General features: G+C 40.9%; 1 protein-coding gene and 1 long non-coding RNA gene across 2 annotated transcripts in view; one reads left to right on the top strand and one right to left on the bottom strand.

Annotated features, from left to right (window-relative positions):
- Positions 1 to 21512, top strand: part of LOC137990592 (WD repeat-containing protein 89-like) — a 39211-nt gene extending 17699 nt beyond the window's left edge. Inside the window, exons 9-15 of the mRNA XM_068835729.1 lie at positions 3230 to 3313; positions 4560 to 4646; positions 5232 to 5276; positions 7858 to 7940; positions 9100 to 9205; positions 10854 to 10937; positions 20653 to 21512. Of these exons, the coding sequence (XP_068691830.1) occupies positions 3230 to 3313; positions 4560 to 4646; positions 5232 to 5276; positions 7858 to 7940; positions 9100 to 9205; positions 10854 to 10937; positions 20653 to 20718 (555 nt within the window). The 3' untranslated portion in view covers positions 20719 to 21512. The remainder of the gene's footprint in view (positions 1 to 3229; positions 3314 to 4559; positions 4647 to 5231; positions 5277 to 7857; positions 7941 to 9099; positions 9206 to 10853; positions 10938 to 20652) is intronic.
- LOC137990614 (uncharacterized) lies at positions 16126 to 24837 on the bottom strand. Its single transcript, XR_011121530.1, has 3 exons — positions 23280 to 24837; positions 22833 to 22912; positions 16126 to 19480 (listed from the first exon to the last, which is right to left on the bottom strand). It is a non-coding gene; the product is annotated as an uncharacterized lncRNA (long non-coding RNA).
- Positions 24838 to 26790: the final 1953 nt, after the last annotated feature.

Genomic DNA, 26790 nt, shown 5'->3' with positions numbered 1-26790 from the left:
TACGGGAATCTCGGGTCTTGTGTACAAGGGAGGCAATTTGACAAACACGTTCTCCTCCAGGTCGGAAATAGCCAGATCTTGCACAACGAAACTGTCAATGAGGCTGTTCTTTCTGTCCAACGTTGTTAAAGAAATCAAAGTTCTTTGGCCATTTACTCCTAACTGTCTCATTAGGGCTTCAGTACAAAACGTGGAAGAACTGCCGCTATCCAAGAAGGCGTAAGTGATTACAGGTGTCCCATTTCCTTTAGGCCATACTTTAACTGGAACAATGGCCATAGCTGTCCTCGAGGTGTCTGTCCCAACAAAGGGACTAATTCTTCCGCCTGTATTGACCATAGCACTTTGAACACGCAGAACCTCCTCGCGAGACGAAGAACTTGCTGTGGCATTGTTAGCTTCTGGGCAACGTGCAACAGAATTCGTGTGGAGAACTGTTGGATGTTTTCTTGTGCAATTGACAATTGCACACGTTTTCCGCTTCGGACAATTCCTTGCTATGTGCTCAGTGGACAAACAACCGAAGCAAAGACGCTTAGACTTCATAAACTCGATTCGTTCCCCGAAGGGGCGACTCCTAAGAGATTTGCAGCTCTCTAGGGCGTGATGATCGTTGCAATAAAGGCAAGAGACTTCTTCTACTGGAGGTAAGTCTGAACTTGGCAATTCCCTGGTGGTAGGTGAGGTCAGGCAATTGTTAACATGCGAAGCAAAACTACGTCTTTCTTTCGTTTTTTCGTGGGATCCTTTATTCAAGGGACCTCGACGTGTATCAGGTCTAGGCCTAGAGTCTTCGACAATCTTCCCGAAGAGAGGGTTGGTGGCTACGCGAGCTTCATGGTCGACAAACTCAGCGAGGTCATTAAACCGGATAGCCCTTCCTTGATCCTCCATGATTTCATCTACCAAGCGCCGCCATCTTACTCTTAAACTGAACGGCAACTTCAGAGATAACTTCTTAATGGTTTCGGGTTGTTCAAGCTTGGTTAGGTACCTACTACTCTCCATGGCATTCTTGCACCTCATAAGGAAAATGGCAAATCGATTTAGGGCTGGGCCATCCTCTACTTTCACATCGGGCCAATTCAATGCCTTGGTTTCATATGCAGCTACAACGTGGTAATTATCACCAAACTTCTTCCTGATCAGTCGTTGAGCTTCTTGATAACCATTTTCAGGTGGGAGATAATGGCACGATCGCACGAGCTCTCTCACATCTCCACTAGTAAACTGCTCAAGGTAATAGAGCCTTTCGCTACTGCTTGACGTCTTGGACTCGATTATACTCTCAAACGCTCTTACAAAGGGTTCATATTCCATGGGGTCTCCGTTGAAGATAGGGACACGAGGCTGAGGGAGAGAACTTTTCTTCTGTTGTATTGCAAGCATCTCCACAATTTTATTCTGTTGCTGTTGAAGAGCGTTCTGTTGCTGATGGAGTCCTAACATTTCGTGAAAAGCCCTTTCGCTTGGCGAAGAAAGCACTTCTGAGGACTCTGAAACAGCCCTTTCGTTGTTAATAGGCAAGGGGGGATGGTGCCACTCTGCTGCTTCTGGGTTAGGGTTAGAGCGATGCTTTTCTTCCGGAAAATGCGGGTTTTCTTTACGTGGCTTCGATTCTAAATTTATGGGGTCAGGAGCAACCAAGCGTGGTTTAGGAGCGGTCTCCTTACGTTCCAAAGGACACGGATGATCGACAGCTTCTACAATGGATGTTAATGCTTGTTCACGGGCCTGGGATTTAGCCAACTTCGTTTCTAGAGTTAAGCGTTCTTCTTCCAGTTGAAGGTGAAACTTCTGTTTCTCTAGTAGCTGTCTCTTCTGAAGAACCGCCTCTTCCGCTTTTAACTCTGCTACACGTGCAGCTTCTTTAGCTCTGGCCACGGACAATGAAGATACATTACTTCCACGCGAACCACTGCGAGAAGAACGATGAGATTTTCTACTAGAAAGTCTGGAGGCTGAGGTTCTCGACACGATCTGACTTGCAGAGTCTTCTGGTTGCAACTGAGAGTCTAAACGCGCCACTTCCTCAGTTCTTTTAATCCAACCTTGAACTTCGTGGATAAAGTCATCCTTTCGAACAGACTCACGTTCGAAAGATTCATGGCACCTCAAAATGCTCGACTCGTCAGACAGGTACGACATATATACAACATGAGCTTGCTGGAAAGCAGCGAATGCAGCGACAAACTCTGACATTTTCTCTTTAACGCGAGAGGAGTTCCCTTCGCGGGACAGCAACACTTGAATTTCATTCCTTTTAATTGTAACTACCGAGAGATATCCAGATCTGGAATTCTTCAGCCGCCGAAGGTCTTCGAGTGAAATAACTTGATCTAGTGCCGCGCTAGCAGCACCAAAGACAACATCACCACCACCGGGACCATCTTCTTTCGCCACCATCAAATCTCGGCAAACTCAGGACAAATTCTTAACGATGTGATCTTCTTACAACTACAAGACTCCAGCGATAAAATTCAAACACGCTTTATTCTTCATTCAACTGAACTCAACCCATGCGGTGAAAGCGAAAAGCGGTTAAGACTAGAAAACAAACAAATACAAAAATTACTTAGTAAAATGAACTAATCGTAAACAGAAACTCGACGAAAAGATACACTTACATTTGTTAGGAGCTGGTAACTGAATATTGACTGATTGAAGCGAAGAAAGTAACAAACTGCCGAAAGCGAAACTACAAGAACTACTCACAAGCGAAAATGACTGATCGAAAACCCTAGAAATGACTAAATTAAGCCTTAAATACCTCTAAGAGAACGAATAAATTAAGCACTAAGTTCCTAATTAAAAAGACTGACAACTGCATTCCTAAGAGAGGAATGCAACCCCGCTAATGAGCAGGCGTTTGGATCTAACACCAAGTATCTTGAGATGTGCAGAACGTATGGTGCAATAACAATAGTAGGCACCGTCTTTAAGTGGTTAATATTGTAGTTGTTAAACATTCATATGTATGAGGAATTCCATTAAACTGACTATAAAGTAGTAAAAAAGAAATGAATGAATTGTTTTTTGGTTGACGAAAAAGTGAGGTCACATTCTAGCCTGCGAATACAGCCGCCTCTCACCAGTGGGAGGGGCCAAAGGATCGCCCAAGCGGCGGTTAGCAATGAGAGGCAACTGTATTCGCAAGGTAGATCACATTCTCCAGAAGTATTCCTTTTGCAAATTATCCTGATTAGAGGTTTTGATCAATAATTTGCAGGATGGCTTGATTTGTTTGTTTGACGTATCCAAGGGAACTGAAGATGACTGTCTGGACTCTGTGCTCAATACTGGCTCCTCTGTGGTAAGGTGTTTCCAAAGAAGTGATTTGTAGGGCCCCATGCATGTTGTACTTTAAAAAATTTTGAATGAAAGAAATATATGTTTGAAGTGCCATTTATAGACAAGAGAGAGAAGTGATCCTTGCACTTTGAGGTGGAAGATGAAAGTGATCGTCACATTCCTGGCCCATCAAATCCTGTTGGAGGTTTAAAAAATTGGGGCCTAGTATTTTAAGAACAGTAACGGTCATCATCACTATTGTCATCAAATAATTCAAAACTATTTAAAACCGAAGCGGAGATGCCTAGTGCCGTCGCTAGCCACCGACACTAAGGTGAATAGTACTTTTGTTTTAGTATATACTAAAACAGTGAGATAATATGGCACAAAAAATGATTTTAACTAATTTATTCCTGCAAAGATTACAACATTTTTGGGCGCAAATCCCGTGCAATTTGCTCGGAGGTGAATAGCGAAGGATATCCAGAGTTTTAGCAGCCAATCAGAGTGTGCTTTGAACGCCATCCACTGTTTTAGTATTTACTAACAAAGGATATCTGGAGTTTGGGTAAACAATCAGTGCACACGTTCAATGCTACCACAGTTTTAGTATATACTAATTAAAATTAGTATCACCCAACTAGTGGACTAATGCAAATCCTGCATTTTGATTGGCTACGCTACTAGATGACTATTAGTAATAGTCCTCAAGTATCGAAAAGGAACTCTTTCTTTCGTTTTATCCTGGCCAAATAAATATTTCTGCAACTTGCATTCGCTAACTTTGTTGTTGCCTTTTCTGTCCAACTAGTTGGGTGATACTAAAACAATTAGACCCTTCGCCCTCAAGGGCCACGGGGCTATCGACCCGTAGCCCTTGCGTTCTACGGGTCTAATTGTTAAATAGCAATTCGGAGAAGTCAATCAAGGTTGATATCAGGCTTAACAACGTAAGTACAAGATCTCCTTCTGTGTTGGATCAATAAATTGTTTATTCTTTTACCCATGAAAGGAACTGCTCATCCTCACTTAAGACCCTGAACCTCCATTTTCCAAAAACCTTCACCCAAGGGAGCATTTTTGAAGACCTTTTACTTTGAAGACATACACCTCCATTTGCGATCATATCAGTGTGGACAGAGGGTGGAAATGGATAAAATGTATGCGTTTTGAAAATGCATTAGGCATGGATGGGGCTTTACTGCCAGGTATAATTAAAGGGCACTGTTGCTTCAAATTTCATTCCATTTTGTATATTTTACTTGCAGAGTCAAATTGGTTTTTATGGACCAACCTTTAACAACCTTTACTGTCTAACGCATATAGAGACATTGCAGCTCTGGAATATCCCTGAGGTACTATTATTCATCTGATAGGTTACTTAGAGCTCAGATGCTGTTTAAGCGATAGAGGACGTTTCCCGTGTTTCCATAGCCTCATCTAAACACGATGCAAACCATGTCTTAAGTTCTCCCAACCCCACCCCCCCCTCCCCCTCGTGTTGAGACTAGGCTATGAAAGTGTCCTCTATTGCTTTTGATAATTCAACAAATAAAGCAAAATGCTGTTTTTTTGTATTTGTTGATTGAAACAGATTTTCTTGATACATGCTCATATTTCCTACCAGCCAATCAAAACTCGCACCTGACAACATATAACTAATCAAAATTTGTGTGATGTCGCAGCTCTGTTTCCATACTCTCATCTAAACACAGCTATTGACCAATGAGAGTGCGTGTGCTATCCTAATTATTTTATAACACCTTCTTCAATAGGCCAAAATTGTATAAGCATTGTTTTTGTTTTCTCTTGGGACCATTGTAAGTCCCAATTGCCCTATTACAATTTAATCAGTTACCAGAGACCATTCTAAATTAGCAAAGCTGCATATGAAACTTGTAATAAAGAGCTTGTTTTAAGGTACACAATGTACTTTTCAGTCAACTATGACGACGGAATTCACAAACCCAAGAGAAGAAAATGGGGTGAGTTTGAAGTAAAGCTCTTTGCAGTAATCAGTTTTTTTACGTAAGATATCTCCGTTGTCGCTCTTGCTTAGTCGCTCCCTAGAAGTTCAAGGAACGACGAGTGCTAAGCTACCGTAGGTATTTCGCCATTATTTCATCCTGTTCATGTTGTAGAAAATAGACGAAATGTCCTAAACCTGGACTGGGACGAACGGTTTTGAAGCAAAGAGGGAGAGAGGGGGAGAGAGAGAGAGGGAGGGGAGAGATAGGGGGATGGGGGTGGGGGGGAGAGAGAGAGAGACTAATTTGTATAGGTAATTCCATGGGCTGAGTAAAATGAAGCATTAAGGGCCCACGGACGTATTTTTTGGGGTGCCTTGCTAAGGATGTAATGGTTAAGTAATTTGAGAGAATTTGGCATTATTTTGGTCAGTTTCCAACTTTTGTAAGCCAATGACCCTAAATATGACGTCATCATACCACGCGCCATGGTCACGTGAACAATAAAAGATAACTCTAAATTTGTCTCCGTGCTACGCAATTTGGGTATTTAATCGATGGTTTGATAATTTGTATTCGTTTTTGCATCCAGCCAAGCATGGTTTTCTTTTTATTTTGAAAAATGTTCTTTTTAAAGACATAAACTATACTGAAATACCCATAACCTTTTCAAAAAAGATGATTTTAAAAAATCAATGCTTAGCTATATTCTGTATTTGGGGGTGAAACGTGCCATGTAAAAAAAAATTTAATTCAATGTAAAACCGCCGGAAATTTAGCTTTTTTTCTCAAACCGGAAATCAGTTCGTTTACACATGCGCAGTTGATCTGAGAACGAGCGCGAGGAAGGGCGAGGAAAAACCTTCGATGGAAACAACAGTTTGTGCGGTGACTTTTGCTTGTGAGTGGGTTTTCTTGTCAGCTCATGATTACGTCAGTTACCGGAAGTAACATTTCACTTCCTTAGCAACGCGCAAAAAATCCGTCTGTGGGCCCTTAATGTCACGTGTATTTTCAGAGGTTGCAAAAACTGCACGATGAGGGCAATTTCTGAAACTTTTGAAAACGCAAGTGTTATTAATCCTTAACTTTACCAGGAAACTTGGGAATATTTGTGGATCATATGAAGAACAGAATTTTCTTTTAGTAAGAAGGTCAAAAACGCACGCTGTTGCGCACTTTCGTAGGAAGCCATTTCAGTGTTCAAGCACAAGAATCAGCTGAATGAAATTTTATTTTTGTGCAGCAACGCCAAAGCAATGAAATCAGCCCTGCTAAAAGACATTATTTTATTGCATGAAAATAATGCAAGTAATTTTTCCCGGGGCAATTAACCAAAATTAATGGACAAATGCCCTGTCTCAGCCAATCAGCATTAGTAATCTTACTCCTTTGTATACTCACGTGGTCACCCTAAATTTAATCATTTCCAGGAACCCATGAGTTGGAGCAAACAACTGCCATACAAAACCTAGTTCACGGCATTTTTTACTGACCGATCTATTTTTAGACTTCTTTTTCCCGCGAAAAAAAAACGGCTGTGCCGGTCCGGTGACGCAATGACGTTAAGTTAGTTTCTTGTGATTGGTCCTCGGGCTTCCGTGGGAGTCTCATTCGCGGAAAAGGGACATTGCTAAGCAACGAAGCAGCGAAACGAAGCACCAAAATACCATGTATGTACCCCACCATACATTGAATACTAACCGACAAAGGTTGAATTTGAGATTAAATATCGTTTGAGGCCTGAAACGTTATTGCTCCTAATCTCAGTCGTGATCTGAATCCTAATCGTAATCTCAATGAATTAGGAGCAATAACGTTTTAAATTCGGCCTAAAACGAGATATAATCTCAAATCCCACCTTTGTCGGTTAGTTTTCAATGTATGGTGGGGTCATACGTGGTGTTTTGGTGCTTCGTTTCGCTATTTCAGTGTTGCGCTGTTTCGTGGTTTAGTAATGCCCGCGGGAAAGTCAATCTAAAAATAAATCGGTCTGTCAAAACTCCGCGACAGGAATATAAGGCAGGTGTTCGCTCCTACTTATAGGCTCGTGCCATTTCACGTTGTTGTTTTTCCCGCTACAGGAAGGAAAGATGGCGGCGCCCAGCAAATTAGACAAAATAAGCGATTCTGAAATTTATTTCTTTATTTATTTCGGATACAAACATTTTTTGTTTAAGCATGTTTACACATATATGATTGTAAACGTTATTTCCTGTGGTTTAAGTTACTTTCTTGTTGGAGTAGAGGTTCCCTGTCAGTAAAGTATATGATGTGATTCAACATTTTTGGTGGTTAAAACTTTTTCAAACCAGTTCAATATTGACTTTTTCTTCGTCTAACATTCACTACCATAAACTGAAAGAAGGAAAAGAAAATCAAAATTGAACTGGTTTAAGAAGTATTAAGCCGAATATAAAATTTAACCATAACATGTTCAATTGGTTGTTTGATTGGTGTAAACGTCGCATGGCCAGGTAACCTCGGTTTAGTTAGTCCAAAATTAGTGTGAACGCGATGTGAGTCTTTTTTCATTGTAAGTACTTTGAAAGCACAACAAGGTAATGAGTAACGTGATATTTATATCCACTTTTTGTAGAGTGGGGAGGAGCTTAACTACTTTATTGACTGCGCCTATCACCAGATGAAAGATCAACTGTTCTTCATAGGTGGAACACATAGGTAGCTTTTTTCTTTGACTAAATTGTTTCATTTCTGTCATTTGTTACAGACGAGAGTGCAGTACAGAATACATTCTGACTACACTAACACGAGACTTCAATGTGAAAATAGTTTATTGTGGGAACGTCAGTCAGTCTGCTGAACAAAATGACCTCCGTTTACCTGAATTGGGTGCAAACTGGACATCAGATAACACTGCCCGTGAAAATGGACAAAACATACTGCATTACTGTAGGAATAAACTAAGCAACAGTGCCGTGCCAGATACGAAAAACCACTAAAAACCACCCTTTAAAAGTGGCCAATGGCCAAAAATATGTGGAAACGTATTCCTTATCTAATGCAACGGCACCAGACCCCGAGGAAAGGGTATACTAATATACACAATGAAAAAAAAGCAGACAGGCAGTTTAAAAGTTAAGCATTAAGTTAAAGCATCAGCCACTGACGAACGTATAATGACGAAAAACTCCCGCCAAACTCCTAAATAGTCCTAACCTATCCCAGAGCCACCTACGGTCCTCTACGTCGTGTCGTCGGAATAATCAATTTCTGACTAACTCGTTCCCATGTCACTCGACCGTCAGAAATTACACTTTCAATTAGTAGGGAGCTTACGCTGTGGGAAGTGAAGATGTTAAAGTCACGGCAATGAACATGTACAAGTACAAGGAAGGACTACGTTTTTGCAAACGTTGTCCTTGCAGCACTTATATTTCAACAGAATTAACTGATTAGAGTGTAACGTGAAGTGCTAGTTTTCTACCAAATATGAACCCTGGTCAGAGTTTTTCCTCTGTCCTTGTGTGGGCCCATTTCCATTAGTAGGGCTAACGCTCACATGGTTCATATGGGGTAGAAAACTAGCACTTCACATTAACCCACATTCACATTAACCCAATCAGTTAATCATATTTAGAATCAACGAGCAAGGTCTCCTATTACGTCACTGGCGCATCAATCAACTTTGAATTTAGGCGGGAAATTTCAATTTGAAAATTGTTCTCTCCTAGTGATTGGCTTGTTCCAGTACCTCACGTATGCATACAGCCATATCTTCCGTGGCAGAGGCAGCCATGGACAGCTGTTTCGGTCGTGTTTGGTAAAAAAATGTCTCTGAGATATAAGTTTAAGCTCTTGGGTCTTTTTGTTCTTTCAGTGGTCGACTTCATGTTTTCCACGTCAAAGATTCTGAACTAGAGACAGTTTGTCCGTTGATGGGTGGTCACACAGCTATTGTTCGTTGCCTCGAGTTTGACCAAAAAGTGAGTTAATTACAATCCCTCTCTCCACTTTGTGCATGATTGGCTAGTTATATCTTTCGCTATATTCTAAAACAATCAGAGACGAAGTCAATCAATCGTGTCTTGTTCACACGCATTTTGCTGCTTTTGTAATGGCTACATACATCTGTTTACTTCGAGTTCTGACTGGTTGATTTTGTCGTCTTTGTCTGTGTTTACTGGTCAAAAAGAACTGCTTTGGACTCCCACGAAAACCGCGTTCGTAGGGGATGAAGTTCGCGGTGTTGTGGCTGTCCTCTGTGAGTATGTGGGTGGGTATAGCAGGTCCACATCAGCTGAATAGCTGTCAATATTTCAACCTGCTCAAACAAATAAATAACAAACAATGCCATCATAGATTTTAACATGCGTCTTGCCATGATGACACACCTTACATGGAAATGGAATTTTTGTTTGTTTTTCACCGGAACACCTTCAACATGTGTCCGTGCATTCCGGATCGAATTGGAATTTGGCAGTGTTGGTTTTTGAGGAGAGGGGAAAACCGGAGTACCCGGAGAAAAACCTCTCGGAGCAAGGAGAGAACCAACAACAAAGTCAACCCACATATGACGCCGGGACCGGGAATCAAACCCGGGCTACCATGGTGGGAGGCTTCTAGGTTGCCTCCTCGGGTTTTGGCCCAGATATTGCTGAAGAGTAGTCAGGCCTAAGCTAGATTTTTTAGGCGTAGGCTTCGATTTTAAAATGTTTAGCTTTGCCGTGAAGTTTGGTAACCGACCTTTTGCAGTGTTTAATATTGTTTAAAGGGGGTAGTTTCTAAAGAAACTGTGGTGCTGCGTCGGTGAGGAAGTAGTACAAAAAAAAATTGATTTTATCAACGGAGTTAAAATGTAAATTGACCACCGTACAGGCATTCTAAATGCTGACGTTTCGAGCGTTAGCCCTTCGTCAGAGTGATAATATAGCATTATCAAACTCATAGTGTTTAAAATATTGTCCCTAGCAGCTAGCGGTGTGGTGGTCAAGTGGTTGTGACGGGTTAAATTAATCAACATTCCCAGGTTCGAGTCCTATGTTCTTACACTTGGGTTGTCTTTTCAAACAAATATGACCATTTCCAACAAGTCCTGGGACACAGTGTCCTAAATTAACGATAATAGTCAATTCAGAGCAAATTAGCAATTGTGTATATCAGATAAATTTGGAGTGAAGGATGGGTTGAGTCATGACTAGTATGATAGATGTCTCGAAGTGTCTCCTCACCTTCCCTCTCGACTTTCACATCACTTGTCTTCAGAAAACCCGACTTTTCTCCTTAAGTAAACATTTAAGATACCCTAATTCTAAAACAACCCCAACCTTAAGCTAACTGTATTGTCGCGAATAGGCAGTTCGCGTTTAGACGAAAGGACACACTCCGTGATGTTTATCAAAATTGAGCTCACATCCTATAGAAGCTGTATTTCTGGGAACCAGTGAGGATATGCAGTTTCACCTATGTAACAAGAACACTTCCCCATGTTATTCACCCAAAAGCTTCCTAACTGATATGAATACCCCATCAGAAAATGAAAAAAAAAGTATTCTTTCGCTGTACTGGGATGTGTGAACACATTCCCAGAAGTTACCACCTAAGAACTCTCATCATGGTTTACTGTCCTTACAGACTGAGACAATACTGACTGGCGGTGAAGACTCGATTATATCCTGCTGGAAACCCAAAGAGGCTGAGAGCACCAAACTAGGAAAGGTTAGTTTTGAGAACAAATGAGTTTACAGTTACTTGCCAGGGTTTTTTTTGCAAGTCATAACGAATACACAGTGCCGGAAAACTGGTCAAAACTGGGAACTAATTGGATTCCGAGACATCCCTTAGTGCATGTGACGTAACAGTTCTTTACTTGCGGTAAACGGAGCAGGAAGTTAAAGGCACGCAATGTTAGTCGAAGGGAAAACGAGTTTTCAGCTGTCAGGGGAGAGCGTTTGGGAATAATAGGGAAGAACTGACAGCTTGGAGATGTGTTCGTTCATGTGACGCAAGAGATCTTTACTTGCGTGTGCTGGAAGCTGTGATTACGCAACGTGCATCTCGAAATGTCATCTTTGCTGTTTACTTTCATGGCACTTATTTTGCGAGGCGAGAAAAGTCTGAAAATTGGATAAAACTGTAAGTTTGGGAATAATAGGGAAGAACTGACAGCTTGGAGATGTGTTAGTTCATGTGACGCAAGAGATCTTTACTTGCGTGTGCTGGAAGCTGTGATTACGCAACGTGCATCTCGAAATATCATCTTTGCTGTTTACTTTCATGGCACTTATTTTGCGAGGCGAGAAAAGTCTGAAAATTGGATAAAACTGTAAGCCACTTACAAATATTGCACGAAACGAGTCATGTGCCAGGTTAGACTAAAGAAAAAAAATGGCGACATGTAAAAAGTACTTTTCCACGGAGTATCCCCGAGTCACCATTGGAAACCAAAATCACATCTTCAAGTACAGCTTTGTTGTGCTGTTGTCTTTCCGAAATTCTTCCTGGTCAAACGCCCAGCATTTGCTAAACTGGACTAATGAAATAATGAAGGATTACGTTTTTGCAAACGTTGGCCGTGTAGCATTTATATTTGAACAGACTTAACTGATTACAGTGCAATGTGAAGTGCTAGTTTTCTACCCCCGAGTTTTTCTCTGTCCTTATGTGGGCCCATTTCCATTTCCATTTCCGCTCACATGGTTCATATGGGGTTGAAAACTAGCACTTCACATTACACTCTAATCAGTTAAGTCTGTCCCAATAAAATAATGGCCGACTTTACAGGCAAACTTGTTAAAGCCAAACAATTATAAGTCTGGCGTTAAGATTATGGCCCATTATGGCCATGGACTCTTTAAAGTATCCTAAAAGTGTTTTTCGTTAAAAACAGCGGGTAAGACTGCGGGGAATTCGAGAACTGGCAAGCTTCAGTTCAAATGAGTTGATGGGGGTGGAACCACTGAAAAAATTGCCCAGTGTTTTTTGGCAAACTTCTACGAGAATAAGTGTCTTGCATTGGGATTATGGCCTAAGCGCTATGCATCGACTCTTCAAGTATCCTAAAAGTATGTTACTTGAAAAACAGCATGGAAAACTTCGTGGAATTCGAGAACTGGCGTCGGAGCTTTTCAAACGGGTTGGTGGAGTTGGGAAAAATGAAAAAATTGCCGACGATATAGACAAACTTGTCGGGATTTTGGCCTAATTTAAATGCTACATGTAGGTCGTCCGAGCTACTGAAACATTTTTTGCCAGCATGGTCACACACGGGAGTGCTGTACACTTCAGGACCCACTCATACTCAACGGGAGACCAAACAGACCCGCCAAGTTGATAAGTGCCAGTGGCATATTATACTTTGTCGCTCGAATACAAATTCTTTGAGTGGTGGACTTTGTTCCCTAGAATTCATGCTATTTCGCAAGCTCGCCTTGCTGACCATTCGCACCTTGAGTCTGCCACTTTATCAGTTCCAAGCGCCAGGGAGGTCAGAATGGCTTTACCGGAACGCGGTGCTAATTGCATGTCCTTGGGTGGAGGGAAATCACCGACATGCATTCACCAACACGTGCAATTGCGCAATGCGTGAACTTTGCGTTGATGAGACCACAAGTACTGTATTCTTTGATTGCACGTGACGTCACAGCGGCCATGTTGGTGGAAAGCAGAATAGCGAAAAAGTCTTTTGGGATTTTGACTCTGTTATTGTGCAAAATTTGAGCTACTTTTTTTTTATTACTTTGGCACCAACATGGCCCTCTTATCACGTGAGTGCAATCAAAGAATTATCGGAAGCCAGATGTTCAACAAAAACCAAAGAACTTTTTTATAGTTGTCGAGGGGAATTTAAGACATTTTAAGTTAATTTATGTATCATGTCCTGAGGAGTTGCTTTTTCTTGTCTCAAAAATTGCGTTGCAGTCAGCTCTTGAACTTAGAATTCAAGTTATGTTTTAAGCCTATACCAAAGCCCTTTTACAGTTACCTTTTCCGAGTGGATTGTTTTAATCTTTGGTTGAAAGTTTTCTGTAAGTATACATACTCAAGTTGTCACTTCCTTGCTTAATTTTGGGGGTACTTTACTTTCCTCGTAAGCGACAAATCATAACAAACTTACTCATAGTTAGGAAATGACGACAAAAAGAAAATCGCAGTTTAAGTGAGATGTATCCCCCCTCTTAAGTTTGCAATGTTGGTTTGTTACTATAAAACTGCGCAGGGGTTTAAGCGATGTAATATACTGCAAGTCAAATCAAGTTGACTGAAAGCTCCTCAGACCGTCATGTCCAGTGCTGGTTTTCGGTGAGAGGGGTAAGCCAGAGTACCAGGAGAAAAACCCGGCTCTCGTAGCAGAGCAAAAAACCAACAAAGTTAACCCATAAATGACCTCGAGTCTGGGAAAGGAAAGGAACTTTATTTAAGTGTCTAATCTTCTAGCGCCGAAGAGCACTAATCGGGGACACTGTAAATTGAAATTAACAAGTCAACGCAAATCAAATCAAATTTTGGTTTTTGAGGAGAGGGGAAAACCGGAGTACCCGGAGAAAAACCTCTCGGTGCAGAGTAGAGAACCAACAAACTCAACCCACATATGACGACATTGGTGGGAGGCGAGTGCTCTCACCACTGCGCCATCCCTGGTAATCGAACATAAGACTTGTTTATTTCTCCGAATTAATCGCCAACGAATCGTAAGCATTCGTTGAATTGATTTACCCGATCTTATGGACCGTCCTATGCTTTTGAGTGGCACGAGGAAGCCGACAGCTTAGTCACAGTTCAGACTGCTAGCCGTCCATTTTTCCTTGGGAATACCAAGTGTACTTATGCAAATCAAGTGGCAGAGAGACTGGGAAGAGTCAACGCGACACTTCTGACACGTGTCTCACCAATAACTTTTAATGTTTTCTTTTCCAAAAGACTTTTAAAATCCTTGTTTGTTTTGCGTCTTACATTAATAATATCCGTTAGCAGACACGCTTTGAAATGAAGACCGTCCGGAAGTCGAGATATTTCACCTTGACTCGAAAATCTACCTGTACTTTCTTTATTTGTAATTTTGCTAACGGTATTTATTAATTTCTTTTTTAAAGATTACATTTTAACCACAAGTCTAATACAAGTACTCCAATGAACGGCTCTACTAGGCGTCTAACAGGCAGCAATATATCATTTATAAACGGAAATCTAAAACATACTTTGAGGTAATTCGGTCCAGAATGCGGTGGTGTGTTGCAAATTAAAACAGCTGGTTCGCTAGTTTATGCTGGGTATTTGAACTTTCATATCTTTGGGGGAGTAAGCAATTAAAGTGCTTTTAATAGTATGATAAAAGGAACAGCACTAGGAGCCTATGACTTCCCCATTTTATGTAAGAGAGATGTAATTAGAGAAAAATGCAATATATAAATTACTTGCAAAAAATTTCGGACGTTAAAATTTCGGACAAAAATAGTGTCCGAAATTTTTGGCAAGTAATGTAGATAATCATGTGTATTGTTGTCTCTACTTAAATTTGAAATTAGTAGCAAGGATCGGTAAAGCCGGCTGAGCTAAAAACGTGATTGCTGTTTCTTTAAATCAAATTACATAACCGATTGCATAAGCAGTTATTAAAGTATGTCGCGTGTGCGACAATTTGGTGGGAATCAGTTAGCTTATTCACAGACTTCCAAGCTCAAACTTAATTAAGACTGCAGACCGGAAGAGCCGCGTCTTCCGGAAAGTTAAGATGACGGTTTGCATTAGTGATGGTTTTACAGAAATCAACGGATGGAGTTTGACATTCTACATTTTGTAATATTGTTAAGTTCTGTTCGTATTCAACTGCGCGGTTTCCTGTTTAACATCGTGCGGCATGCGGTTAGGTGTGTTATGCAACGCCGGTATGCCGGTATCCTCAATTACACCTTTAACCTCGCGTTGAATTTTTCATGTTATATTTAGCGGCGGTACTTTTGTAGATGGAACCCACTTTAGCTTCGTAAATATCTCTCCCTTTTCAACCTAGAATCGACATGAGAGCTTTCTTTTATTGTAGCTTGATTTGCGTAAATTTGCTTCGCTCTGTATGAAAAAAAGAGCGGATTATTGAGCATAAAATCTCTCCTTCAGTCCCCTCGATTAATAAATGTGAAAGTACTTCTGATTGATTTGCGATAAAGCATTAGGGTTGATTTTTTAAAACACTAAATCTAGGAATGGTTTTGTAAAAGAAGCCCTGATTATGTGTGAGACAAATACTGACGACAAAGGTTTTAGCCTAGTTCGTCTTGAGGGCAACAGCCCGGGGAGATATGTCCTTTTCAATTCACGGCAAATTGGAGCAGCAGTAGGTAACTCAGTGGATGCGCGTCTGTCCCACGGGTCTCGACTTAAATATCAGCGTGTTTTGCTGCATTTTGTAAACGCCGTAAAACGGAGTTCAGGATAGGATAGGACAGGACAAGATAGGATAAAATAGGATGTTGTATTGGACTGATGCCTTCTTTCGTCTGTCTAAAACAATTTTGGGTTTTCACCATTTTGCACTACCTTGGCCTCGATCAAAAAGAGAAGTGGCTCGCGCGAGGGGAAGCTTCATATGGGAAACCCGTCTTGCATACATGCATTGTAAGGGCGCTTTCCTTTTGTCAGAACTGGCCGGCCAGACCCGTCAGTATGCAAAGAAAATGCAACGATTTGAAGGAACACTTGCACGATATAATCCCTCGCATTGTTCCGGAGGAGTACGTATCATTCTCGAAGTGTGTTATAGTAAAGGCGTTGTAGAGTTATTCCTTCCAAATGGCCGGTCTGGCCGGTCAGTTCTGTCAAATGGAAAGCGCCCTAAGGCCCGTTTCAAACGTCGAACTTTACATGTGCCGAATCTGATGCAAATGAGAAAAATCTTTTGTTTTCTCTCATTTGCATTAGATTCGGCACATGTAAAGTTCGACGTTTGAAACGGGCCTAAGACGACGTTACGAGAATAGGGTATGTGGGTCGTTTTATTTATTTTTATTTATTTATTACAATTTCGGCGAGAATACTTAAGTGAGCGGACGTGGAAATGAATAAAAGTGCCAGGGAAAGTCTCTAAAAGGGTCTAAGACCCCATACAAGATAGACCACCCTACTATTATATATGATTACACTACAATATTATAGGGAAGTATATAATACACGGCTACAGTGGAAAGCCCAGTCCAATAGATAATTAAATAAATACTATAGGAATACGATAATAAATAGGATCACTCATATAAATAAGATAAGATAATAAGTGACAAATCACAGACTTCTGGTCAGGATATCCCTAACACTCCACTTAAAAATTTAAATACTAGGTGCCCGACGAACTGAGTGTGGCTGGGAATTTCACATGTCTACAATCCTGTTGAAATAGCTATATTTAAGTGTTCGTTCTTGCACAGTTCTTCTTCAGTCAGTTTAGTATACATTCACTCTTTCTTCGTAGCGTGTAATGATCAGATTCTTTGAAAAACTGGACATAATTGGATAAGTCGATGTCTATATGGCTATGCAAGGCTTTATACAGGAATAAAACATCAAATAAAAACCTTCTTTGTTCTAAGGATAACAAGAGTTGAGTTTTCCTCTTCGTTGCTGGCATTAATCAGTGGTCTTCAGAATTAGCGTAGTTGCTCGCTGAATTCGTTCCAACTTCACTATATTAGCTTGATTGATATGGGGACCACACCACAGAGCAAACCTCCAGTTGAGACCTAACTAAAGCAAGGTAAAGGGTTCTAGAAACATCTTTAAGTCCTCTATAAGTTCTTTTAATGAGTCCCAGGATCTTATTTAGTTTATCGGAGGGTAAACAGAATTTCTGTCGGTGTTAAATCAGACAAATCAAATCATTTATGATTAAAGATAGCGCGCTTTTTGAGGATAAGTTGTGCCATATTTCCTTCTTCTGCGATTGTGTTCGAAGATTTCGGGTCGTTGGATCTGCAAAAGCGTGCGTAAGATTTAAAATTTGAGGACGAAAGAGGTAGCCTCGTCGGAGTGAAGTTTTTGTAAATAAGTGGTCTTTTTACTTAATCGCCAAAATTTGAAATGCTTTCTTCGAGATTTTGAGCAGCATGAAAATTAAGTCGAAGACGATAGTCGTATAGTGTCTGTGATATGACTCAATTTTATTTCATCCGGCAGTTGGAGCTTCGTTTGATTGACACTCTAATCCTTGAAACAATTTTCAGTGAAAACCCGCCGTATGCAAAAAAGGGGTCCTCTAATATAATGTATGGGAGGGGGCATTGGGGTCTATTCGATCGCAAAACCGCGAGGGGAAAAATCACACAAACCCGGAACTTATCTCGATCAAAACCAAAAACCGCGTGCAAAATCATAAAAATTGAGTATCTGCTAATCCAAAGAGATGTAATGAAATGGTGGCACATGCACAGTATGGAGTGAACCCTGCATTGATATGCTAATTAGTGGTCGAGTATCTTGAATCTGCGACCTCTGCAAACTCTAGATACAGTAGCCTATATTTTTAACGTAAGAATCACGAAGTTCAAGGGTCATCATTGCTGATGAGACACCGGAAACGGAAAAAGAGAATCGATACCTAATCCGAAAAACCGCTTTGTAGTGCTTGTAATTTTTGCTACAAAACCAAAAGCCAAAAGAAGGAAAAACTGCAACGGACAACATAACCGAAATACCGATCTGAAAATGTCCAAAAATGATACTCCCAACGCAACCAGTCATGTCGGAGCGACGAAGACTGTTGGGGATCGATTATGATCGGTAACGAAACGACAATTTTCGTCCTTACAAGTCCTGTGCTTAACGTATCAGATGGTCAGGAATGTCATTACACACATCGATGACTGGTGTATTCGCACAGAACGGTCAAGGTCGTACGTCACAGGAAGCCCAACGGTTTAGCTTAGGTTGAGATTCACCAGCATCATAAGGCTCGTTCTAGAGGTTTCTACGAAAATATTTGCTACGGGAATATCACACACAGCGATTGCGCTGCCTGTAGTTTCAATTGTTGTTGTCTTTATGATCAATCAGCCTGATGATCAATTAAAGATGTGCATCTCGCTTTGAAGGTACTATTTACGATAATTAGCGAAAGTGTTCTTAGGAATTATTCCTTGCACAATTGCCTTCTTGGGAGCTAATAAAATCTAAACGTCAAATGAGGCTGCCAGTGATGTAATTTCTAAATGGAAACTGCTCTTAATTAAGTACTTGTATCATTACCCTGCGAGCAGAGTCTCTTTCTTCTTCCCGACTTATCGAGGAAGATCCAAAGAGACTATGCTCGCAGGGTATTGCATTATCCGTTTGCAATCCAAGAGTGAAGCCCGGATGAGAAATGCATTTGCTCAGGCTTGAAAAAAAGCCGTCTACGTTTTTCTTTTTAAATTTTGAGCCTATATTTCGGGGGGAAAAGATGATTTGTAAGTTGACTTGCAATCGGTTTACATCTTTGAAAGGAAACTCCGTAGCAATTGACAGCAGGTCTCGTACATTGTTTCAAATAACTTTTATTTCCTCTTTGTCTTCTCTTGGACGTGTGATTTACCAAGATAAATCGAAGACAATTTGTTTAGTTTCCCGTGACTTTCACTGCGGGAATTTTTTTTTTTTTTTGACTTGGGTCAGTGGTTTTTGATGTTATTATTCTGCACCAAGGTTTTTGGTTTCCTCCGGCGTTAGAATAGCCGAAAAAAATCTGCGCCCTGTGCAAGAGCGTCCTGCACGATGTTGTAAAGAACGATACTTCCGTGAAATTTAACTTTCAATGTTATAAAATAATTGGTTCAGTCCTATAGCTGTCCGGAGAAAAGCGGTGAGGAAGCTAGAATCGATCTCGGTCACGTCTCGAGCGACTTGAGCGCTTTCATCGGAAGTTATACTGAGATAGACAACCCTATGTAAGAATCGGAATTAAACATTCTGATGTTGCCCAACGAACGCAGGAAGCTCCGCTGGAGCGCATTATGATTTCACCATATTGTAAGAGTGAAGTACGAAGGCAAATATTCCCTCAATAACTTTAAAGTCAATTGTAATGAATGAGATGGCAAATGGTAACGCCGGTAAATGAATTGAAGAGGTGTATTTTCAGTTTTTGAACAATGGTGATTCGGGGGAGTGCTCCTAAGTTCCTAGTTCGAGTTCTCTACCATTTAGTCATCTCGGTCTCCTGCATGTAGTTCTCTCCAACTTAAACGCCAATTTTCGTCTATTCCCGTCCTGTATTTGCTTGCGTTGCCTTTGACGCCGGAGCACTGACATGGGGAAAAGGAAAGGAAAGGAACTGTTTATTTAAGTGTCTAGTCGTTCTAGCGTTGAAGCACTAATTGGGGACACTGTAAATTGAAATTAATTTTTGAAGAGAGGGGAAACCGGAGTACCCGGAGAAAACCTCTCGGTGCAGAGTAGAGAACCAACAAACTCAACCCACATATGACGCCGAGTCTGGGAATCGAACCCGGACCACATTGGTGGGAGGCGAGTGCTCTCACCACTGCGCCATCCCTGCACCCCGAAGGGAAGGGGCACAGTTACGAAGTGTAGAAAAATGCCAGTAGACACAGAACGACGTGGCAACAAAATGAAGACAAAACAAGAGCTAGATTCAAGAATAGCTGCTCGCCTTTTGACACCAGGGAGCTTAAGCTCGCGCCTTTTTGAAACGCGGACGGCAACCTGAAGGGAACATTTTGCGTCCCAGGACGGAGGTGTCCCCAAGAGTTTTGTAGTAATCATCTCTAATGGAGAAAAGATACTTGGTGATGTAAATGTAGTTGTGTGAAGACAAGTCAAAAGGGAAAACAGCTCACTTCCGGTTGCCGTCCGCGTCTCAAAAACACGTGTGCTTAAGTTCCCTATCAGACTAGCGGGTATAACTTCGTTCCCGGGGTCTCAATTGTCTCATCGACAGAGACCCTGGGAACGAGTTTGTAGCGAGTATTGTTGGAAGGTTCAGTGCAGCGACGAGAAACAATACCTATTAAAATACAGTAAGCGATTATTAAGCCGTGTACAACCGGTTCTTCGTAAATTCACGTTCAAGGTTATTCTCATTTTATGGCAACTCCTGCTCATTGTCAAAAACAAACGTCGAGAAGGCAATATCAAAGGAGAAAAGCATTTTACTTGAAATAACTCACTTCTGTAAAGTTCTAGAGGTAAAATGATTGTTAAACAGTGGCTTGGACACAATGGTTCGATGCGCGAAGTAAGGTGAGGACCGTAGATGGGAACTATCGAGATGACCGAATGAAGTTAGTTGACCTTGTACTTCTTGGCTCCCCTCGAGCATTGACTACATTCTAAGCGTAGTTTTCTCTTAAATTGGGGGATGTCACTGAGCAATTTTAAAGTCTTCCATTTAAGAAAATTTACTGAAAGAAGCCTAAGAACCATTAAATATATACAAGTTCTCTTCTTTCGACAGGTTGTGTCTGGCGCCGTGGCTAAGTTAAAAGTTCACGGAAACAAACCTTACGAGAAAACGAAATGACCAATGAAAAATTAACGCATTGATGACATCATTAAGGAACGCTAGTATCACCCCACTTGCTCCACGAATTCGGGTGACCGCGAAACAAGTGTATGGCATTATTTTTTGTCCGGAAATACGTAGTCACATGGCAGTGTTCTCCCAGTTGTGCACGTGGAAGAGCAAAGTTCCTGGTTGCTTGTTTACATTAGGAAACTCTTGCCAGAGATGATGTGTTCATTTTTGCGCGGAAAGACGCAGATGCCTTGAGAGGTTACCCAAGTGTGATGGCATGGAAGTGAAGGAATGTGGCAAAGCTTAAACGACCACCCTGAACGCCAAAATCAAAACAAAACAGATCCTTCTTACACCGATAGTGTATACAAATCGCGTCTAGGAAGTTTTTTAACGTTATCTTTTTTGAGTGGAAAATATTTAGCATCGTTATCCCGCCGGACCGGTGAATTCTTAACTTGCTAAACACTGTTTTATATGTGGGTAAAACTCGAGGCTTTCTAGCCCCTCGAGCTAAATACGCCGTTATATTTGAGCTGAGCGTAGTGAAAGATGTCTTCATTTTTTCCCCGCAAACGTCAGCAACTGAAATTACCATCGTGAGAAAGCCCTGAAAGCTCGAATTGTTCGTGTTTGCAGCTTGGTCGTACGTGGTTTCTCGTGATTCAAGGTTCATCCATTTTGAACTGTCTTCGGGGGGTGAGGAGTATTAATCGGTTGTTTATTATTCCATTATTCCTACTCTACTTATTCCGGACAATACATGTTATTCCACCCCGCAAAGTGGCATTAGTCCATTATTTCAGCCAAAAAGAAAAATCCGTTATTCTTATGTCATTATTCCTCTTCACCCCCCCCGAAGTATCTACTGTCTATAGTTCGAGACATGTCAGAACCTTGTACGAACCTTGTGCAGAAGTAAAACTCAAGTACCTTTCAAACGAATGGTATCTGAGCACAAGAGGTCACTGTGAAAACACGCTTAACGTTGACCGGAGCCGCCCTGCAGATGACCATTAGCAATTTTACATAAAAGCGATACTTTTAAAGGGAAAATATTTTAACCATACTCGAAGGTTGTGATTTTCTACGGAAACTGAGAACTTAAACTGCTTTTACTGACCATGTAATTCTAATTTTATAACTACAAATTTACCAGCGGTATATCTACCCGCAATGAAGCCAGTCACTTATCGAGGAACGAAATCTTAAAAGAACGACCGTTCTCAAAACTGAGATCTGTGTTGTTCGATTCACTGGGTTTACAACTTGACATGCAAAAAAAAAAAAAGAGCAGGCCTCTATGGTTCCTTTGTGTTAGCTTTGACGCTTTGGCAGTGAAATTAAAGCAACGAGTGTTCCACTTTATGCCACGTTTATTTTCTACTTGGGAACGTGCAGGTATTTGTTTGCCCTGAGGGTGTTTAGCTTATGTGGAAATCGACAGTGGAACAACTGAGGGCAAAAACGGAGGGGCGAAAGGGGTTTTCGAAGTTGTACACTCTAACAGTAAAAGCAATACGTGTTTCACCGTTTTTCCTCATCGGTGCTACTTGGAAACAGGCAGCTTTTGTTCCTCGTGAAAGTGATAATTGAGCTTAGGCGGGTAGACAAGTGAGGACGAAGAAAGGGTGTTTTTTGTACTTTAGAATCTGACAATAAAAGATTTCGTGCAAGTTTTCTTACTTCAACGGTATTCGGGAATTTGCTGCTTAGGAACATGCTAGGGGGAGTATGGACCTTCCGCGCAAAAGCGGGGGCAAGGACGGAAATTTAAGGGAAGACAGTGCCGGCCTTTGGCTTTCAGACTGAGGGACCTTTCACCCGATCTGGCAACCGTTACCTATTGTCTCTTATCGCTTATCGGTACCTTTTTTTTGGTGTTTACTCTTTCATTTTCTCTGTAACGTTTGACCTTACCTTGACAGCAATCAAAATAACAAACCAGCTGTGTCTTGTTATCTTATAACGATCAAATAAGAGTACAGAGACAAATGATTCTTTGATTGAACATCACGGCGGCCATCTTGGCCGAAAGAACAATAGCGAAAAAGTCTTGGGAATTTGACTCCAGTATTTTTCATTTCTCTATAGTTTTGGCACCAAAATGGCCATCTCACCTCAAAATATAACTTTGCTCAATTGCATATCTTTCATACAACTCCATCTCGTTTACGTCGTACAGTATAGGGGAAGTATCCTAAAAATGAATTGGTACGAGCGGTTTCAGGGCGAAAATCGTTAGAGAATGTAAGGTTCACATTTGTATATCCACAGCTGTCGTCTAAATGTCAAATTTGGTGATGTGGTCGTTGTTAAATGTTATGGAAAATGCCTGCCCGCAAAATTATTTTCCCTCTTAATAACCAATCATATTCTTGTTCAGTGGCGTTGTAATTGTCTTTGACGTCGTCGTTTCTTAACTTGAACTCTCTTGTATTTTCTCTGTGGCGGTCAGAAGCCGCATCGCCCGTGCCTCAAATGTGATAATGTTCCCCGGAAACTGTCAACTAACAAAAGTACCGCCTGGAAGAATGTTGGCGAACGAATCAAAAAAGGTAACTCACCAAACCTTTTGTTGTGTTCAACGTGAAAAGACTCCTTGGAGAGAAACAAGACGGGTTCTTTGGGGGAAAAGCAGTGCTTAACAAAAGACCAAAAGTTGGTTAAGCCAATGTGGTAACCGTTGAAGCTCCTTGATGTCTACACGCCAATTAGTTTTTAATACATTTTGGCGAAGATATGTAGCCGAACTTCTAACAATTCTGGCGAAGAACAAAGTATTGAAACCGGAAAAAATATTTACCGCGCATCTTGTGAAGGCGTAGAGTGGTGCTATTCAAATTTGGCTCACTGATCTTTGAACCCATTGTTCTAACGGCAGAGTTCCTTTGATGGGCAGGAAGAAGTTTTGGCAGTCGGCAAATAATACATTAAACTCTATTTTGCACTCTAAGAAGATATGGGCGGAAAAACCTTTTTTTCTGTCGAGTGGCCTGAATGCTTGGGACGATTAGTGAAAACAATTACTCTGTCCGTTCAAGTACATTTTCGGCACCTAATTTCTTAGGATTAGTTTTTCAACAAAATAATGCCTTCGCAAACTTGCGACAGGAAGATCGAGGCTGTTGTTTTCTGATTTTGTCGAATTTGACAGCAATTTGTTTCAAACCTGTTACAGGACATCAAACAACGATTCATTAGAGAATTTTGATCATGTTTAAATGAAACTGCACAATAGCAAATTTGCTGAAAAATACTAGCGAATAAAGAAATTAGAGGATACCTGTATGGTATCGCTTTTCTAGCTAGCTTTGACTACGGCATTTTCAGTGGTTCTGGCTTATTTCAAAGCAAACAAGCATTGAAGAATTTACTTTAACAATGTTGTTTTCCTCGATTACTTCAAGAGCCTTAGTGGATTATGTGAAAAAAAGGGCCAAAAATGCCGACTGAGTTTGTGGTCATTGGCAAGATGTCCGTGTTTGGAGGGCAAAGTCCAAATGATTCTAGATCTTGAAGTACTTGTAGAGCAAGTGCATTGAGAAAACTTCCTTAACTTCTCAGGCTAACTGGAAAGTAAAAAATATTTATCGCACTCATCTTGTAAAGGCTTAGTGGTGCTATGAACTGTTCCTCACTGATATTCACTGGATGAGATCTTTGAACCCATATGTTCGATCGGCAGAGTTACTTTGATGATTTCTTTGATGGACAAGAAGTTTTGGCTGTCAAAAATATAATATACTCTATTTTAATCACTCTCAAAAGATATGGGCGGAAAAACCCTTTTATTTGGTCGAGTGGCCGGAATACTTGGGACGATTGGTGAATACAATAACTCTGTCCGTTCAATAGGCCATTTTCGAAATATCAAATATTCAGCTTGCCGAGTGTGGCAGTGAGGACAAAAACAATAAATATTTTGGAATGAATGTGAAAAATATTTACATATCATCCACTTTCCCTTGTCTTTGTCCTCTAAACCTCTCTTTCAAGCTGAATTTTAATATATCGAAAAAGACCGAATTTCTTAGGATTAGTTTTTCAACAAAACAATAGACAACTTTCATTATTGGCGACCACATTTTACATTCGTTTGTACTTATGTTAATTAAACTTATGTCAATCAGACTGCCCTCATTTTGAAACAAAAATTCTTTTGAAATTTGCTCGTCTTAGCGAGACTAGAAATTCTCTGCTAGCAGGGAAGACAAGAAAGGCTTATTAGCATTAAAACAGAAAATATGCTATTTGGCCGCCATTATGAAAGAGGTCTATACCTTCGCAAACTTGAGGCAGGGCGACGCCCGTTCAGTGCTCTCTGGTTTTGCCCAATTCGTCAGCAATTTGATCAAACGACGATTACTGGAACGTCTCTAAAAATAAAGGCCGGTTTACACGGTACGATTTGTCCGCCCGATTTATCGGCCCGACCGCGTCGGAGCGCAAATCTTGCGTGTATTTTGACAGCCGATGAACGACCGATTCATTGGAATGAAAATCTGTTGCACTGTTGCACTGCAACATATTTTTTGAAGTCGTGCCGACACTCCGAGAGGAACTACCATGTCAATCAAAGGGTTTACGAGTCGGTAATGCGCATGAATACTTAAAACATTAAAGCGTTCAAAGTGGCGGATAGTAAAAGGACTACGAGGAGATCTTTTGAAAAAAAATTACACATTTTATCGGCCCGACAAAACCGGCCGACAAATGACAAAAATCAAGGTTTCTCTATGCCAAAAGACTGGCAACTTCTTCGGTACATGGCTTCCTTTTAGCCGCGTCAATTGCGTAAACATGGAAAGAGTCTGCAGATAATTCGGTTGACTTCAGTCTCTAGTTGTATTACGAAATTTTCTTCGTCTGAATTATTTTTTTTTTTTAGCTGGAAGAAATTCCTATTCTTTGGTGATAAAGGAATTCATCGCGTTAAGCACTCGATGCTACTGGCAATATCAATTCATGAGGAAGTATAAATCCTGATCGAAATTCAGGGTGTGTTCGATTTAGATCTTACTATGCGGATTTTCAGATTTCCAGTCGAACACAAAATATGAAAACGGATTTTGTCGCGGATTTCACTAATTGGAAAAACGAGGTCAGAAAGGATTTTTTTTGGTGAAACTCCGCGATAAAATTTCTTTTCAGATTTTGTGTTCGATTGAAAATCCGAAGATCCAGTTTTTAAGAGCTAAAGCAAATCCGGATTTCTCAATCGAACGCACCCTCACTCTCCGGAAATTGTAACAAGCTGCTCAGTAATGAAAATCAAGCAGGCTTACAAGAGTTAGCAATGCTTAAAAATTCCTTTCGCACCTATCAATGTTAAGCCCCAGGGAGGGGGGGGGGGGGGGGTGGTCGGGCTAACCAGGGGTGTTTGATCGTGAGGTCTGTCCCCACAGGCTACAGATTTTGGTCGTACAAAGGACATTTTACCACCTTCACTTGCCGCCGGGTGGACATTTTGACTAATTATTTTGTCCCATGGGTGGGGAATTTGAATTACTTCAAATGAAAATGTCGAAATCCCCACCCCATGCCCGATCCCCCCTCCCTGGGGTTTAACATTGATAGGTGCATCCATAACCAATAAATAATTTCATAACTTTTGTAACACTAACCTGCGATCAGGCGTACTTTTCTTCACTTCTTCACTGCTCGCTATGTGGTATTTAGATAAATTTTGGCGCAGTGTTCCATTTCCGCCGAACATCTCTTTGACTGAATCAGTCCGAAACTTCGTTGGCATTGCATGCACACACACCGAAATGTATCAGAGCCGTAGCCAGTATGAGGCAAACCGAGGCAGTTGCCTCAGTCATTACATGTATTTCGTGATTTTTTTTTTTTAATAAAGCGTGATTCCAGTGTTGTCTTTGAAATGTACTCATCATAAACTCCTAAAATACCTACGAAGAGAATTTAACCATGGACATTGCTTCAGTCATATTTTTTTTCCGGCTACGGCCCTGTGGACAGGAGTAAGTGGTAACAAAGAAATCACAGCATGTTATAGACTCAGACGTTCTTCAATTCAAGTTTCGACTAAATCAGTTTTCGGAAACAAATGCG

The sequence above is a fragment of the Montipora foliosa genome, chromosome 1 (genome assembly GCF_036669935.1).
Source record: "Montipora foliosa isolate CH-2021 chromosome 1, ASM3666993v2, whole genome shotgun sequence".
NCBI lineage: Eukaryota > Metazoa > Cnidaria > Anthozoa > Scleractinia > Acroporidae > Montipora > Montipora foliosa.
Note: the sequence above shows the minus strand (reverse complement) of the source record. Positions and strands in the feature narration are given on the sequence as shown.